Source organism: Sphaerodactylus townsendi, linkage group LG03, assembly GCF_021028975.2.
Source record: "Sphaerodactylus townsendi isolate TG3544 linkage group LG03, MPM_Stown_v2.3, whole genome shotgun sequence".
Lineage (NCBI taxonomy): Eukaryota > Metazoa > Chordata > Lepidosauria > Squamata > Sphaerodactylidae > Sphaerodactylus > Sphaerodactylus townsendi.
The window spans coordinates 80,325,899-80,343,249 of NC_059427.1; the positions used below are offsets into that span (position 1 = coordinate 80,325,899).

The 17,351-nt window shown below is 40.9% G+C and overlaps 1 protein-coding gene across 1 annotated transcript in view; it reads left to right on the plus strand.

Moving 5' to 3' along the window:
- The window catches only part of FAT2 (FAT atypical cadherin 2), a 105,936-nt gene that overhangs the window by 65,666 nt on the left and 22,919 nt on the right, over positions 1-17,351 (plus strand). The window contains exons 10-19 of the mRNA XM_048491112.1: positions 827-4,882; positions 5,413-5,609; positions 6,910-7,063; positions 7,388-7,621; positions 8,531-8,920; positions 10,462-10,676; positions 11,535-11,672; positions 12,508-12,651; positions 13,119-13,316; positions 15,492-16,302. Of these exons, the coding sequence (XP_048347069.1) occupies positions 827-4,882; positions 5,413-5,609; positions 6,910-7,063; positions 7,388-7,621; positions 8,531-8,920; positions 10,462-10,676; positions 11,535-11,672; positions 12,508-12,651; positions 13,119-13,316; positions 15,492-16,302 (6,537 nt within the window). The remainder of the gene's footprint in view (positions 1-826; positions 4,883-5,412; positions 5,610-6,909; positions 7,064-7,387; positions 7,622-8,530; positions 8,921-10,461; positions 10,677-11,534; positions 11,673-12,507; positions 12,652-13,118; positions 13,317-15,491; positions 16,303-17,351) is intronic.

Consider the following 17,351-nt stretch of genomic DNA (forward strand, 5'->3'; position numbering starts at 1 on the left):
CTGAATACTTCATGTTCCAAAGAAGAAGTACAGCATTACTCTAATTCCCTATCATTGCAGCCAAGACTGTTATTAAGGGAATTGTTTGATTCATACATGTTTTGTGTATTTTTGGTACGTTGGAAGGTTTTGTACATTTATACTGTTATAGATTATTAAGGCACCTTTATTACTTTTTCACTTCACTAAGTAAATGATGTAGCTGTTGTATGTGGCTCATTCCGCACACGCAGAATAATGCACTTTCAAGCTGCTTTCAGGGCTCTTTGAAGCTGTGCGGAATGGCAAAAACAGTTGTGAAAGCAGCTTGAAAGTGCATTATTTTGCGTGTGCGGAATGAGCCTGTGTGTCGATGATAGTAGCAGTAGGACTGGCAGTGGTTTCAATATTAATTGCTTTATATTCTCCCCCTTCCCACACTACTTCCCATTGTCAGAAGCTATTTTGAGTTTCTGTACTAACCAAAACTGCCACCTAAAACTAGTCCCCATTGAGATCTGAAAATGTCTGCTTTGGGAGATATATTTCTAAATGATCAGACTTTTCTGCAAACCTGGGAAATCTCTTAGATCTGCAGAAACATCTATCCTAGTTCTGAGTGGTAACTTTCTGCAGATTTTTTTACCTACATCTTTGGGCCACACTTATGAATTAAATAGACAATGGTATAATTCTTAAGCTTAAACTCCATAGAATAAAATGGAATTTCCCAGAGAATAAAGATGGCAAATTTCAGATTTAGATAGAACCCAACCGCAGTCAATTAAAAAGTCTTTAAAGTTATTTAAAGAGTTCATTTATTCATTTTAATTTGTCCTTGTTTCAGGGAATATGGGAGAATTCTTCTCTATCAACATGCTCTCTGGGATTATTACAGTTTCTCAGAAACTAAATCGATCCAAGCAAGAAAGATTTGATCTAACTGTAAAAGCAGAAGATCAAGGATTTCCTCAGCTGACAGATACTGCTACTGTGCACATTTACATTAAGCCCTCTGATAGCACACCTCCCCAATTTACAGCAGTGGAATATGTTACAGAGATCAGTGAATCTGCAGTCATCGGCTCTTCTGTCATCATTGTTTTAGCCAAGAGTGCTTTGCCTGTGAGCTATGAAATAAAGGAAGGAAATAGGGATAGTTTATTCTCCATCAATTATCAGTCTGGCCTTATTTGTATTCAGAAGAACTTAGATTTTGAGCAGACTTCATCTTATCAGCTGAAAATCCGTGGCACCAACATGGCTGGAGCCTTTATGGATGTCCTAGTGTTTGTTTATGTCATAGATGAGAATGACAATGCACCTGTCTTTGACAATCCTTCTTTTGTTGGCTGGATCAGTGAGAACATTCCATGGGGCAGTATGGTTATGGATGAAAACAATGCCCCCCTAGTGATACGTGCTTCAGATGCTGATCAAAATTCGAACGCTTTGTTGTTCTATGAAACTTTGCAACCAGAGGCATTAGAGTTTTTCAAAATAGATCCAAGCATGGGCACTCTTACTACAAGTGCTAATATTGACTACGAACGTACTCCAGTTTTCCACTTTAGTGTCCACACCCATGACAGCGGCAGTCCCAGTTTATTTGCTTCCAAACCCACCGAAGTCACCATTTATGTCAGAGATATAAATGACTGTCCTCCAGTATTTTCAAAAGGCCTATATGAAATGTCTGCTGTGCTACCTGGGTACCAAGGTATAGATCTTCTCACAGTACATGCAGAAGACAAAGATTCAGAGGTAATCTACAGTATAGTGGATGGGAATCCTGAGAATGTTTTCCATATCCACCCGATGACCGGACTCATTTCTGTGCTGAACACTACCACACTGGGAAACTATCATGAGCTGACAGTTAGAGCTGGAGATGGTCTGTATAAGACTAATGCTTTGGTACGAATCAATTTTACTAAAGTGCAAGACAGTACTTTAAAATTTGATCAACATTTATATATGGCATCTGTGACAGAAAACTCCACTGATATTAAAACTCTGGTTGTGCTTGGAGTTACTGGGAATCAATTGAATGAGCCACTCCATTATTCCATCATGAATGAAAAAGAGAAGTTTCAAATAATCCAGTCTTCAGGTGTGCTACAGACAAACGGTGTGAAATTTGACCGTGAAACTGAGGACATGTATGAGATTGCAGTGGAGGTAAAGGACATTAAAAATCCACCAAGGGTGTCTCAAGCTATAGTGAAAATCTGCATAGATGATGTTAATGACAATCCACCCTATTTTGAGAATGTTCCTTATTATACGATGGTGCAGGACGGCACTGAGCCAGGTGATGTCATCTTTCAGGTGTCTGCAACTGACCAGGATGTGGGAAATAATGGAGTTATTTTTTACTCCTTTGTTGAAGATTATGAATATTTCTGGATTGATCCCTTCTTAGGGGACATTTCACTCAAGAAACCCCTTGATTATCAAACTTTAAATAAATATAGCCTGAAAGTCAAAGCCACAGATCGTGGTGAGCCCCCCTTATCTGCATTGGAAGAGGTTCTTGTCACAGTGAGGAACAAATCCAACCCTCTGTTCCAGTGCCTCTTCTACAGTGTCAAAGTGCCTGAAAACATTCCACTCTACACTTCTGTTCTCCATGTCCAGGCCCGGAGTCCTGAAGGCTTGCGCCTTATATACAACATTGTGGAAAAAGAGGTCCTTAAACTGTTCAATGTTGACTTCAAGACTGGTGTACTTACGGTCATCAGCCAACTGGATTATGAATCTGCAACAAAGCATGCCTTTACTGTCAGAGCAACAGACACTGCCCTGGGTGCTTTTTCAGAAGCAGTGGTAGAAGTAGAGGTGGAGGATGCTAATGACAATTTACCTGTATTTTCTCAAATGGCTTATAATGCATCAGTCACTGAAGGTATGCCAGCTCGGACTCCTGTTGTACAAGTCGTTGCTACTGATAAAGACTCAGGACGGAACAAACTCATTTCATATCATATCTTGGAAGAGAGTTCAAATATGGCAAAGTTATTTAATGTCGATGCCAGCACAGGTCAAATAACAACAACTCAGGCACTAGATTATGAAGCCAACCATGAGTTTCACTTTAAAGTGAGAGCCACAGACCATGGAATGCCTCCTCTAAGCAGTGAAGCCATTGTGAGTGTCAGTGTCTTGGACATCAATGATAACCCACCCAAGTTCAGTCAGCTTCAGTATGAAGCTAATGTCAGTGAAATGGCCACTTGTGGCCACATTGTAACAAAAGTCCAGGCTTTTGACTCTGACAGCAGGGATACCCCCAGGCTGGAGTATATGATACTTTCTGGGAATGACAACAGACATTTTACCATTAATAGCACTTCTGGAATTATTTCCACACTGAATCGTTGCAAAAGGAACCTGGAATCTTTTTATAACTTCAGAGTTTCTGCATCCGATGGAGTATTTAAGACTACAGTGCCAGTATATATCAATACCACAAATGTAAATAAATATAATCCATCATTTCAGCAAGATGTGTATGAAGCAGTATTGGCTGAAAATGCCAAGATAGGAACCAAGGTGATTGAATTGTTAGCCATTGATCCAGATGATGGCCCATATGGCACTGTTGATTATACCATCATAAACAAACTTGGCCAAGAGAAATTTGCAATAGATAACTACGGCCGCATAGAAACACTGCAGAAACTGGACAGGGAAAATTCCACAGAAAGGGTTGTTGCTATTAAAGTCATGGCCAAAGATGGGGGAGGGAAAGTGGCCTTTTGTACTGTCAAAATCATACTCACTGATGAAAATGACAATCCACCTCAGTTCAAAGCTTCTGAATATGTCTTGTCTGTCCAGTCAAACATGAGCAAAGGGTCCCCAGTCATCCAAATACTAGCATATGATGCTGATGAAGGAGTCAATGCTGATGTCATTTATTCTGTTGATTCACTGATGGACGTGGTTGCAGAGGATGTGATTGAGATTAACACTGCCACTGGACTTGTTAAGGTCAAGGAGAGTCTTAATATGCTAGAAAACAGAACAGTGAACTTCAAAGTGAAAGCTGAAGATGCCCAACCTCCTCACTGGAACTCTGTTGTCCCAGTGAATCTTCAAGTTGTTCCAAAGGAAGTGTCTTTGCCAAGGTTTTCTGAGCCACTGTATACCTTCTCAGCATCTGAGGATCTTCCAGAAGGGTCAGAAATAGGATCAGTCAGAGCAGTGGCAGAGGAACCAGTAATCTATAGTCTGGTGAAAGGAACCACTGCTGTAAGCAATAAAGATGGGATATTTGCTTTAGATAAACAAACAGGAGCCCTGACTGTCCAGAAAGCAATGGACCATGAGAAGATGAAATGGTACCAAGTCGATGTCTTGGCTCACTGCTCACACCAAGATAATGACTTAGTTTCTTTAGTATCCATAAACATCCATGTAAAAGATGTCAATGATAACAAACCTGTTTTTGATGCTGATCCTTACAGAGCCTTTGTCATGGAGAACATGCCAGCAGGAACCACTGTAATTCAGGTCACTGCTAGTGACCAGGATACTGGGAGTGAGGGGGAGGTAACCTATAGCCTAGCATTGGAACCTGCCAATATCAGAGAATACTTTACTATTGACATTGAGACTGGTTGGATTGTGACACTTAAAGAATTGGACAGTGAAGTCCAGGAAATATATCAGTTTTATGTTGTGGCATCAGACCATGGCAGGAAAATACAGCTTCATTCCCAAGCATTAGTGGAGGTCACTATCACTGATGAAAACGACAATGCTCCACAGTTTACCTCAAAAATCTACAAAGGGTCAGTGATTGAGAATGCTGAGTCTAGGCAAATGATTACAACTCTGAGAACTACAGATGCTGATATTTCAGAGCAAAATAAAGAAGTCACATGTTATATCACAGGTAAGAATTTACCTTTTTTAAATGTTAATTAGAATAAATTGAATATTACCATACACACCATTAAAGGGGAAAATGAAAGAGGTGGAGGAGGGGAAACTGTCTTGTTCAAGTCTTTGAAAGTATTTCACAGGAGAAGCTGGCATCAGGAGAATATTTCTCAGACTCCACTCCCTGATCCCTAAAGTCCTCCAGCTTGTATAACATATTTTTCTCAGTGTTGTGGCAATGGTGCAGATGTGAAAATACATGTCAGTTTTCCCAAGAAGGGCACCCCTTTGAAACAAAATTGAAGCATTGTTATTTCTACCCTCTTCTTATGATATAAGCTCTTGTGGGAAAATGTATTGTGTCTTTCAGCCAAATAATCAATAGTCAATATAGCAGTTCAATTCCATGAATAGGTCCAAGCATCAAACAGTCTATATGTAGTCAACAAGATACTTACTTGTCTCTTTTCCTTATCTCTATTACTGCAACTCTTAATTGTTTTGCATTGACTTTCAATACTTTTGTTTTCTCTGATTTATCAGAAGGCGATGTTCTGGGACAGTTCAGTGTTGACCACATTGATGGGGATTGGAGGATTTTTTCCAAGAGACCTCTGGACAGAGAAGATACAGAAAAATATCTACTCAAGGTCATGGCTTCTGATGGAAAGTTTCAAACATCAACAGAAGTGGAGGTTTTGGTCCTTGACGATAATGATAACAGCCCTGAATGCAAGGAGGTGATTATGTCCATAAGGCAGCCTCTGCTCACCCACAAACCACCAGACTGTTCATACTGTGTGGTAATTCTGAATCAAGGCTGATCAGAAGAAACCATAGTGAAATCAAAGTCAACTTTGATAGTGAAATCAATGAGCAACTGTCCTCATTACTGGGTCATCCCACACTTTTTGATTTAAGTAGACACTGGTTCTTTTAGCTTACTGTTGCATCAGAAATGCTTGCAAGGTCAAAGCAAAGCAGTCTGACAAGTGCAGAAAAAGAGAATAGCCATTAGAACCATTATCTTTACCAACTCTCTGTACAAGATATGATCTCCTTATGACCTGAATCACTTTGAATAAGTTTAATAAATAAATAGTACCTTTGAATAAACAATAATAGTTAGAAAGAGCTGACCAGGGACTCTTGGGTTTAACCCTCCCCCCCATTTTATGTCTGGCAGGGGCAGGCACTCCTGTGTACCCATGCAAGCACAGCCCGCATCGCACGCTTGCAAGCTGCACGTCAGCCAGAGCCCATGAAAGAAAGTCTCGCCTCTCGTGAAGCAGCCTCGCGAGAGGCAAGACTTTCTTTCCCAGGCACAAGCTGGCTTGCAGGCTAGAGGCGGGGCTTGGGGAGGCGGGTCATGCCCCCAGGGGTGAGTGGGGGTGGAGGCCTGCACCCTGAACCCCGCCCCCGAACCCACCCCATAAAAATTCTATACCTACGTCCCTGAGCTGGACACCAGATACATGTAACTTTGTATGGAGCACTATGCAGCTTTGGTCTATGAGGAAGCATAAGGCTGAATAGACCAAAATGCATATGGCATTTATATGATTGCATCATCAACAGTGTTTGAGACTTGTGTGACAGTTCATACTGATTTTTTAAGGTGTAACCTGTATTTCAGGCCCTTTGTTTTTAACAAACGTTGTGTACAGTATATAAGTACAATTATTTTGTTATAGATTTTACCATTTTTAGACTCCCTGTACAATTGTAATTGAGTTCTTCCCCCTCCCCCCCTTTTTGGTGTTTGCGAGTGAAGATTCAAACCTAGGTCTCTCAAATCCTAGTCCAGCACTGTAAACACCACTCACACTGACTCTCCCAACATAGCTAGCTGGTGGATGGATGGTTCTAGCTTTGGGAATCAGAATTACCCCCCAACATCCATGGTTGCTCTCAGTTTAACTTTTCTAATCTGTGACCTCTACTTGTAGTCATTTCTATTAATAGGCCTGGATTCAGGCATTGCATGTATCAAATGAAGCAAGTTGTTTTCACCAGTAAAATGCAGTCTCTTCTTTCCAGACACCATATGAAGGAAAAGTTCCAGAAGATGCAGCTCCAGGGTTTTCTGTTTTGAAAGTATTAGCCACTGATGCTGATGTTGTGAGCAACGGCCAGATTGCCTATAGTCTCCATGGACCTGGTGCTGAAGACTTCAGACTGGACTCACATATGGGTAAGAGTGAAAACTGTCTCCAAAGACATTTAGAAAGGAAATGCTTGAGTTCTGTACTCATTCGTTGTACAGTACTCTAAATCATCTTTCTGTATTCTACGGACCAGGCAGGTACTTTCTTTCCTGTGCAGTTCTTTTTTATTTTAATGACTTTCTTTCTTCTGATAGTGGACAACTGAAGTCTTAACACAGAGGGGATTTTTTTTCTTTGAGTTTGAAATACGACGGATAAATATTTTTAAATACCTATCCTGTTAACATAACCTATGCTGCATCATTCTTTGCCATCATGGCCATGTTTCTCTTTTTAACAAATCCATCCAGGTGAGCTAACTACTTCCATGTTACTCGATCGAGAGCTGAAGCCCAAATACCAGCTTGTAGCCAAGGCAACAGATGGAGGAGGACGTTTTTGCCAGGTGGACATACTTATAGATGTGGAAGATACGAATGACAACGCTCCAACGTTCTTTCCAAGCCATTGGGCTGTGTCTGTTTTTGATAACACAACAGTAAAGACACCCATTGCAGTTGTCTTTGCAAGGGATCCTGATGAAGGTGAGTAAGAATGTAGTATCTACAAATTCTACCATATTGCAATATCCACAGGTATTTTCAGCATGCAAAAACATCTTACAACCACAGGAACTTGTGAGTAGGACTGAATTTGGAAGTGTCTGGGTTGCTGACTGCATTCTGCTGACTAGTTTAATGTTTTTTAAAATGAATTCCAGATATTTAGGGAGAAAGTGTATGGCAAACATCTAACTGAAATAGAGATGAATAACTTTATATAAGTGTGTAAATACCCCTTGAGAGATAATACAACTGAAATTTTATTTTTCAACAAGTTTCAGTTGGGCTTGCTTAACTCTAACAAGCTTAACTCTAACAATATAGCATCTATGTGAAATGCTATAATTCCTTCCATAGTAATAAATTTCTAAAATCCAAGCAGACAGAAAACATTTAAACATTTTATCTTGCCTATCTCCCAAATGGAACAGAAATACTTATGTGGAATTGCCTGCTCCTGTTCTTTTGTCACATTTTATTATGTAACATTTATCCTTGGAGTGATATGAAATAATTAACACTATCTAGAAGATGTTGCCTTGCTTATTTAAATTATTTTAAAAATGTCTTAAAATATTTTTAGCCTTTTTTGGGCTGAGGTAAATTTTTTAATTTTGCAAATGCTGATAAAATTGAATATGATAACTTTTAATCTCAGTGTAATTTCATCTAGTATTACCAAAGCATTTCTATTACAGTGTCTGCATACTGATCTAATTTATACCATTCCTAGCAAGGTCAATTTCCTAGTTTTTGATGATGATAAAATCCTGGGTCTCTGTTCACTCCCTCAAGAGATGCACAAGTTTTCTCCTCAATTATTCCATGTATGAAGTAATGGTTCCAAAATATCTTTGCTGTAATTATGCTATTTATTGTGCTTTTTTCCAGGTCTTAATGCAGAGGTGGTGTATTCTCTTACTGAATCAGCTAATGGGCACTTTTCCATAGAGGAGGCAACTGGTGTAATTCGACTGGAGAAACCTCTAAAAGAATTGCAGGCATCTGCATTGAAGTTGACTGTGTGTGCCATGGATAAGGGTTTTCCTCACTCTCTGTCTTCTTTTGCCACTGTAACAGTCTCAATAGTAGATCTGAAGGAATATCTGCCAGTGTTCCTGGACAACGAATATGTGGTTGTGATACAGGAAGATGTGGCTGTTGGTACAGAGGTTTTGAATCTGTCTTCAGTGATGAGGGATGGTGCTCAGAACACAGAGATCAAGTATGAAATTGTGAATGGAAATGAACATGGGAAATTCAGATTACATCCTCACACAGGTAAATAGGCTATTTTCACATCAATCAGGATACTCCAATTTTATCCTCTTTGGTTCTCTTGTATCAGGTTTCCTCTGGTCTCTTCTGGATATTTCTCTTTTCCTCATTATCAATATATCTAATTCTTAACATGTGCCCATCTATGGATACTTGAATCCAGAGACTGTAGCCATGGATAGACATGACAAATGTTTCTACACACCTGAGAAAAGACTCAGGTTTGCAGAAACTTCTGAAATCTTAAAATACAACAGTTTCTATAGCTTTAACAAATGAATGCCCTCAAAGGTTGTTACTAGGCAGCCATAACAGTATTGCCAGTCTTCAAGCCTTGGTTTCTGTCAGTAAAAAGTGAGGAGCAGGGTCCTTTCCTGGGCTGTTTTGGCCTTTGAGGTAAGACTCATTGGGCCAGGGCCAGCAGCATCCACCAAGGAACTTGATACCCTATGTGACATGCATGACTCACCTTGGGCTGGTTGCTTGCAACTGTTCAACAGCAGCCACCCAAGAAAGCCAGTGTGATATAGTGGTTATTTTTTAGATGTGGATCTGCAAGACCTAGGTTTGAATCTACACTCTGTCCTGGATGCTCACTAGGTAATTTTGGGCTAGAGTTTTCCCAGGAAAGGCTGCCAGTGGGAGGGAAGGAGAGAAATTTGAAGACTTGGGGCAGGTAGAGGTAAGTGAGAGGGAATTGTGTTGTGAGAGGGAATGAGAAAAGGAAGCAGGAAGAGGGGAACTTTTAGGGATAGGAAAGAGGAAATAGTGGGGGAGTGGAAAATGACATGCCCTGTCACAAGTCCTTATGGGTTCCCCTAATGGCAATATACCTAATTCTGGAATTGGCCCAACTGTGGATACCAAAATCTGTATATCGTGGCCAGGTAGAGTGAAGGGAGATTTTTCCACTAACTTGGGAGAGACTTCAGGTTTGAAGAAAAACCTAAAAATGGTGGATACTGTGGTGGGAGATTGGGGTGGGTCCTACAGGGTTGGCTAACTTGGGAGAGAGGAGTAACCTCCCTTAGAGGAACCTCTCTGCACTTGCACAGAACCATTGCTGTCATTACCTGCCCCACCATTGCTGTCTCTCCTCAGCAGTCTCTGAGGCAATGAGGCACTGACTCCACAGGTGGTGGAGGCAGTTGCACTTTGGGTGCCGGAGGAGGAAGAACCACCAATTCTGCCAACCCCATCATCACTTTCTTACCTTATCAGCCTCTTGTGGAGGAAGAGGCATCACCTCCCACCATGCCAACAGAAGAGGAACCACCTCATGGGATCTGCCCCCACCTCCCATTTCAGTACCCACCGTGATGGGGGGAGTGGTACGGCTAGCAGGTGGAATTTTTGCTCCCACAAGTTTCTTGCAGCTCTTAACGGTATTAAGTTTCTACTGTTTCTAATTTCAAAAACCTTAAATATTGTTGGCCTTGTGGATAATTTGTGACTGGAAATGTTGCTTTAGTGGTACTCCCCTCAGTTCTTATGGATATGTGCTCAGAATGTTTCCTGTTTTTGTTGTACATGTGTGTATGCAGGGATATTATTTGTCAATGGGAGTCTGGATTTTGAAGTTAGCCATGAATATTACTTGTCTATTGAGGGTGCAAGAAAAGGCTCTGGTTCTCTCACCGACATCACCATGGTTGTGCTCAACATCACGGACATAAATGATCATGCGCCAGAATTCAGTCAAGATCTTTATACTGTGGACATCCGTGAGGACGTGGCCATTGGTGAAATGATCCTCATGGTAAGACATATCTGCAATTCCATTATTGCCGTGGCCACAATTTTGTCTCTGTGGCTGTAACTGTGTGTCTCAGTGGTGTCCAGAAGCCCTTCCAAATGCTAGGAGAATTGACATTATGCAGATATGAAGGCAAAGTCCATGATGCAGGAAAGGAGTGTTCCAGCTCAATGATAAAATACCACAAGCAGAAAAGCCTAGGTTCAGTACCTGACATCTCTACCTGAAAGTTCACAGGTGGCAGGTCATTGGAAAGATTTTTATTTTCTCTCAGTCCCCAGTATCTGCTATAAATCAGAGTAACTAACTATACTGAGCTAGATGGGCCAATGGTCTGACATAGGAACATGTGAAGCTGTCTTTTACTGAGGTCGGGCCAGGGAGTTTAGCAGGCTAATGTGGGACTACTAAAATGCTGACTCATGCAGCATACTGTTTTAGAATGCTTTAATTGTCAGCTCAATTCTAAATCATATATATTTGTGTTCATTACTATGTTACTTCTGATATGTATGTTCAAGGAGATAGAGGTAAGGGAGAGGTAAGGAAGTACCATGGGTTACTGGGTTCATGTGAATTCATTTTCACATATTTTAATGCATGTAAACAAAATACATTTTTGTTAACATTTTCTACATTTTCAGGGAAAGATGTGCACTCTTTCCTCTGGCATACTAGCTTTCCATAAGCAGGGAATTTCTTGGCACTCAGACTCATTTAATTATGTTGTCTCCCCTTCAACTACACAAAGTGAAACATTTTCTTTGGCTCTTTTAGCCAGTCTCCCAGACTGTCTAACATTTCCTTCCCATGAAAGGATGCTTGTGTTGATGATACAGCTAGCTCCCTTTACCTCAACAGGTTTTAGCTGATGACAAAGATGGTGTGATGAACAACCAAATCACATATTCTATTGTGAGTGGCAATTCACTAGCCTGTTTTGTCATTGACCCGAGAAGTGGAGAGATCTATGTTGCCCAGCTCCTGGACAGGGAAGAGGTGAGTGATAAGTTCAGCAAGGAATGGGAGAAGTTACTTGTATCTTAAAGGGTGGTTACTTGCACCAGGAAGTTATATTTCAGAGCAGAGGCGTACCGGCAGAAAATGGCATCTGGGGCAAGACCATAGTTTTCCGCCCCCCACCCAAAGGCATCCAGGGTTTTTCTGCCCCTTGCACCCCCCTGCCTGGTCCCACTTATGGCCTCCCTGTGCCCAAAGGAGAAGAGGGGGAGGCAAAGTAGGTGCCCTATCATGTTTTGAATTATGTCATACTATTACAGTCAAAAAGAATGGGCCACTTGTGGTTCATGAGACATAGAAAGCCCCCAGAGACTGTGAATACTATTCCAAGAGGGAGCACAGGCTCATCTGCAGATAGGAAGGAAGTGGTTGAGACCCACATTTAGTTGTGATAGCATTTGTAATACTTTAGAACAGCCATATATTAGGTACATAAACCTCAACATCTCACGCACTCCAATTACACTCTACCTTCTGAGAAACATAATTTCTACTTGTCAGATAATGCAAGTTTCTTAATTTATTATTCAATAATATTTATGTGAGTCAGATACAAAGAAGGAGAAATATCCAAAAATAATTTTATCTTCAACCTTCCAGTGATCTGTTCAATACATAACAGACCTGTGGAACATGCATCTTCTGTTTGGGTGGAGTTGCAGGACCAGTTAACAGCCAGTTGACTTTATAGTCTTAATCAGATCCATGAAGTATAAGGCATGAGCATCAAGGATGTCAAAACAGTGATTTAATTTAATCTTTACTATTTGGGCTAATGGAGATTGGAATAATGAACATGTGCTATGTTTTCTAGATATCCAGCTACGCTTTAAAAATCCAAGCCATGGACAATGGACAGATACCTCTTTTCAGTGACACCACTGTGCTCATTCGTGTGTCTGATGTCAATGATAACCCACCTAGGTTCTTTCAGCTCAATTACAGTGTGGCCGTACAGGTAAAATACCAACCGAAATCAGTCCATTTAAATGAGAATCCTGAAAGTTGCCATGTTGCAATCCTGAGGTCTGCCTGAAAGCTCAGAGATTACCAAAGTTTAGCCATAATAAGAAACCAATCTGGTGGGACCCAGAAATTTGATCTTTCAGAAGTTGCTTCATGGTACCAAAGTTAAGATAAATTTGGAGATTTAACCGTTCTGCAATATTTACATCTGGTCAGTGGATTTCATAACAGAAACGGATGGAATTATTGAAATAATTGATTTTTTTCCTGCAGTTTCATACCTTTAAAAACCTTTGACTTTTTGATGGCTTTGGCTAAAGCAATAAAACTATGAACCAACATCCAAATAGTTTTACCTCTTTAATCCAGTTTATTTTCTGTCCTGTCAACAAAATAAGCAGTTCTATACACAGTTATATGACCGGTGTCCTTTCCTCAACCTTTTCTTCAACGTTTCAGGAGAATTCCCCTGTGGGCACAAACATCCTAGAGCTCATCATGAGTGACAGAGACTCCCCAGAGAATGGGCCACCATACTCTTTCCAGATTACAGAGGGAAATGAAAAAAAGGTGTTCCAGATCAACCAGGATGGAGTGTTGGTGACATCATCTGTCCTGAATAGAAAAGTTAAAGAACAGTACCTATTACAAGTCCAGGTAGGTCACTTTCTTCCAGCCAGTTCAAATGTACAAAATCTGGTGTGCAGTGTAGAACTAATCTACAGAGATATCTCAAAGCAATTAAAATCTAACAGAGTCAATTGAAGCATGCTATTCCCATGTTGTCCTTTACAGATATGATACCAGTTCTGTTAGTAGGGCCCATTATAAGTATGATGCTGAATGTGTACACAAACGTGATCCATGAGGCATTCATGCATCCAGTGTCTCATTTAAACTCAGTCATCTTGCCTGTACATGCAGCATTAGCATGCCAGGATTTGTGTGACCTCGGCAGAGACCATGATATGTACTAAAAGCTGCATGCACAGGCACTTCAAACCAGGCATCAGATATATGGAATGCCACAGAGATGCTTTTTTTGTATTTACCAAGTGTCACATTGAATCTGGACCCAAGTTGTGTTTTTGAATGGTTAATGAAAACCCTTCAGTCTGCAACCCTTCATTCATTTTTTCTTTACCAAGAAAGACGTGCTTCAGTGAAAAAGAGTTATTTTCAACATAAAATGGCTTTTGGGAATGATGGGGAGCAGGACAAGTAACTGAATTTTCAATAAAAAATAAATCCATACCCATCACTTTTTCTCTGCTGAAACCCCACAGCTGTGAAAATCTTTAATGTGCATAAATGTGTGCCTATGTATCATTGGATTCCACCATAATCAGAAAAAGGGGTTGGTACAAAACCACACAGCCAACAAAAGACAAATTTGTACCAAATGGGCTACAGATGAAACTTGAAAAAAGCCACCCACTAGAGTGCAAATTTTACTTATAAAATAGCATAACAAGTAGCATAACGAAGTACCTTATATACTTGTGTATAAGTCTACTTTTTCAGCATATTTTTGTGCTGAAAAAGCCCCCCTCGACTTATACGCTAGTGAGGGTCCCACTTAATTCTTGTGTGGCATTCCCCCCTCCCATCTTCGCTCTCCTCTGCTTTCTTCTCTGCCTCCCCCCTGTCAGCCACTTTCTCTGCCTCTTCTTCGCTCTCCTCTTCCGCCTTCTCTGCCTCCCCCCTTTCAGCCGCTTTCTCATCCTCCTTCTCTGCTTCGCTCTCCTCTGCCTTCTTCTCTGCCTCCCCCCTTTCAGCCACTTTCTCTGCCTCTGCTACGTTCTCCTCTTCTGCCTTCTCTGCCTCCCCCCTTTCAGCCGCTTTCTCAGCCTCCTTATCTGCCTTCTTCTCTGCCTCCTCCCTCTCAGACGTTTTTTTTGCCTCTGCCTTCTTCTCAGCAGCGGTTGGCCCCTGGCTCTCGTCGGGTGACAGCCAGTCGACCTGGGTGAGCTAGACAAGCTGCAGGATGGAGAGGTCGGTGGCAGAGACGTTGGGATTGGTGAGATGGGGGGTCAGTGGCAGAGACCCCCAAATATTGCCTGACTGTATCTATTTTTATTTTTTAAATTTACCAGTAGCTGCTGCATTTCCCACCCTAGACTTATACTCGAGTCAATATGCTTTCCCAGTTTTTTGTGGTAAAATTAGGTGCCTCGACTTATATTCGGGTAACTTATACAAGAGTATATACGGTAAGTAAATTGGCATACACTTAAATACAGCCAAAAGCATCCATACATATAAGGATAAACAATAATACATGAAAGAATAAGCTAGTCGGACTTTAGATACTGTGCCGACCTTGTGAAAACAACTTCTAGGCTTATTCTGAAAAGGAATGCAAACAACATTTAACAACATAGATAAGGAGGTCCACTAGGAAACCACGGTCCCAAAAATAAAATAATTATACTTACAGATTGAATAGTACCTAAAAATCACAATTATGGTACTAATAAGGATAATCTACAAAAACAAGAATTATTTCATTACAATCAGTTACAATTAAGTCATTAATAAGAAAGTCACAGTCAAAAAAGAATATACAAAAAAGGAGACAAAATACCAAAGTAGGACTGCGCTCTACATTTGTAGCCCATCTGGTACACATTTGTCTTTTGTTGGCCATATGGATCCATTTGAAGCATCGTTTTGTGGAAAATGCATACAGATCAGCACAAGCAAATACTTTTTAATATTTTGAAGTCTGAATAAGAAAAAAAACAAATGCAGCCCAAAGACAAGATGAATGTAGAACCTGATGCAGATTTGTGTAGGTTTTTTAATGGTTTGTTGTGTTTTCTCTATCAGGTCACAGACAGTGGAATCCCTCCTCTCTCTTCATCTGCGTTTATAAGCATCCAGGTGACTCAGCAAAGCAGATATCCACCTTCAGCACTTCCTCTAGAGATTTTCATCACAACTAATGAAAACGCTTTCAGAGGTGGAGTTCTTGGCAAAATTCATGCCACAGATAGAGATCCCCAGGATACCCTGCAATATATGTTGGTATCTGAAGAGCTAGAGAAGCAACACTTTGCAGTGGGATCTACAGATGGCAAGATAATTGCCGTCAAAAGTCTTCCTCATGGCCACTATACTCTTAATGTGACTGTCAGTGATGGGACCTTTGCAGTTACTGCCCATGTCCACATACATGTGTGGTCCTTCAGCCAGAAAGCTCTGGATGAAGCTGTAGTGCTGCACTTCCGCCACCTCTCCCCTGAGGAATTTATAGGTGATCACTGGCGAAACCTGCAAAGGTTCCTGGGAAGTATTCTGGAAACCAGGCGGCAAAACATCCACATGGCGAGTTTACAACCTTCAGGTGTTTCAAATGGTGTGGACCTCCTGCTGGCTATTGGGGAACCTCATCATTCATTCTATAAGCCAACCTTACTGGCCAAGAGGATTTCTCAGTCCCTTGACGAGATAGGCCAGGCAGTAGGACTGCAGATAAAGAAAATGACTCATGTGCCATGCCATGAGACAGACTGTACTATTCAGCGGGCCTGCAGAGAGACAATTCAGCTTGACCCAGGCATGGTTTACACATATAGTACTGCCCGTCTCAGTGTTCTCACTCCTCGGCATAGCTTGGAACAAATATGTTCATGCAATGGTGAGAAATGTCATAATCATTTTCTGTGTTCTATGCACCCATGCACCCTATTGATGTTTTTCATCTCATGGTAGAATGTCCAGGATTCCCCTCACCCTGGATTTTTGCTTTCCATTAATTCTGTCCTGCCCTCCAAGAAGGCGCTGCAAAACCAGTTCAATTTTTTACATCTCATTAAAGAGAGTAGTTCTGTGCTGGTGTCAGAATGGTTGTGCTACTTGGGCACTTCAGTTGTGCCTGAGACATCATGGTATTCATTCCAGAAGACAGTTCACAGGAGCAATTATGTCAGCTATTTAGGAATATAAATAGTATGTCTTTTCAGATGTGCATAAAGGCATTCAGAGATACTTAATAGATTTTTCCAGTATTAATACAAAGTTTAATAGAAGGTTTTAATAGAAAGATCTGTGCTTTACTTCTGCATCCAGATGACATTAACTAGAGTCTGAAAATATTATATATTCAACTTCTGTCAAAGAAAGATTTTAAAAAACATCATGTGCAGATTCTTTTTTTTCTTATAGAAAGAGCAGAGAAACGTGTGTGTTGAATATGAGGCTGTCAAATTAAGACAGGGTAAATCAAGAAATTAAAAAAATAAGCCATAACTTGATTGGGGGGGGGGGGACACACACTGGCAGAGATCCAGAGTAGAAGTGGAGCGGCTAGCCATCAGGAAAAGGCTGAACTGCTGTATGTGTTGCAGTCCTACAATCTGTATAGCAGATTCTTAAGCTCAGTTAGGGTTCAGTGCCTTCAGTGCAACCAGGGTAGAACTTTAGCAGTAAAAAAAAAAGCATGGAAAGTGGCCAGGAAGAATCCCTTAAGAAGATATTCCTCCCCAGCCCCAGCATTCAGAAAGTTCAGGCTTCAAAGCCCTATGAATCTGTGATGTAAATTACAAGGGAGCCACAGGGAAGTAGGGCAGATCTGGCACCCCTTGTATGTACAGCCACATTTGAAGGCCATTGAAATCTCTGTTAAGTGAAGCAGTAGAACTTGTTCTCTGTAAGATTTTAGAAGTCTGAAGTGCATCATTGTGACGG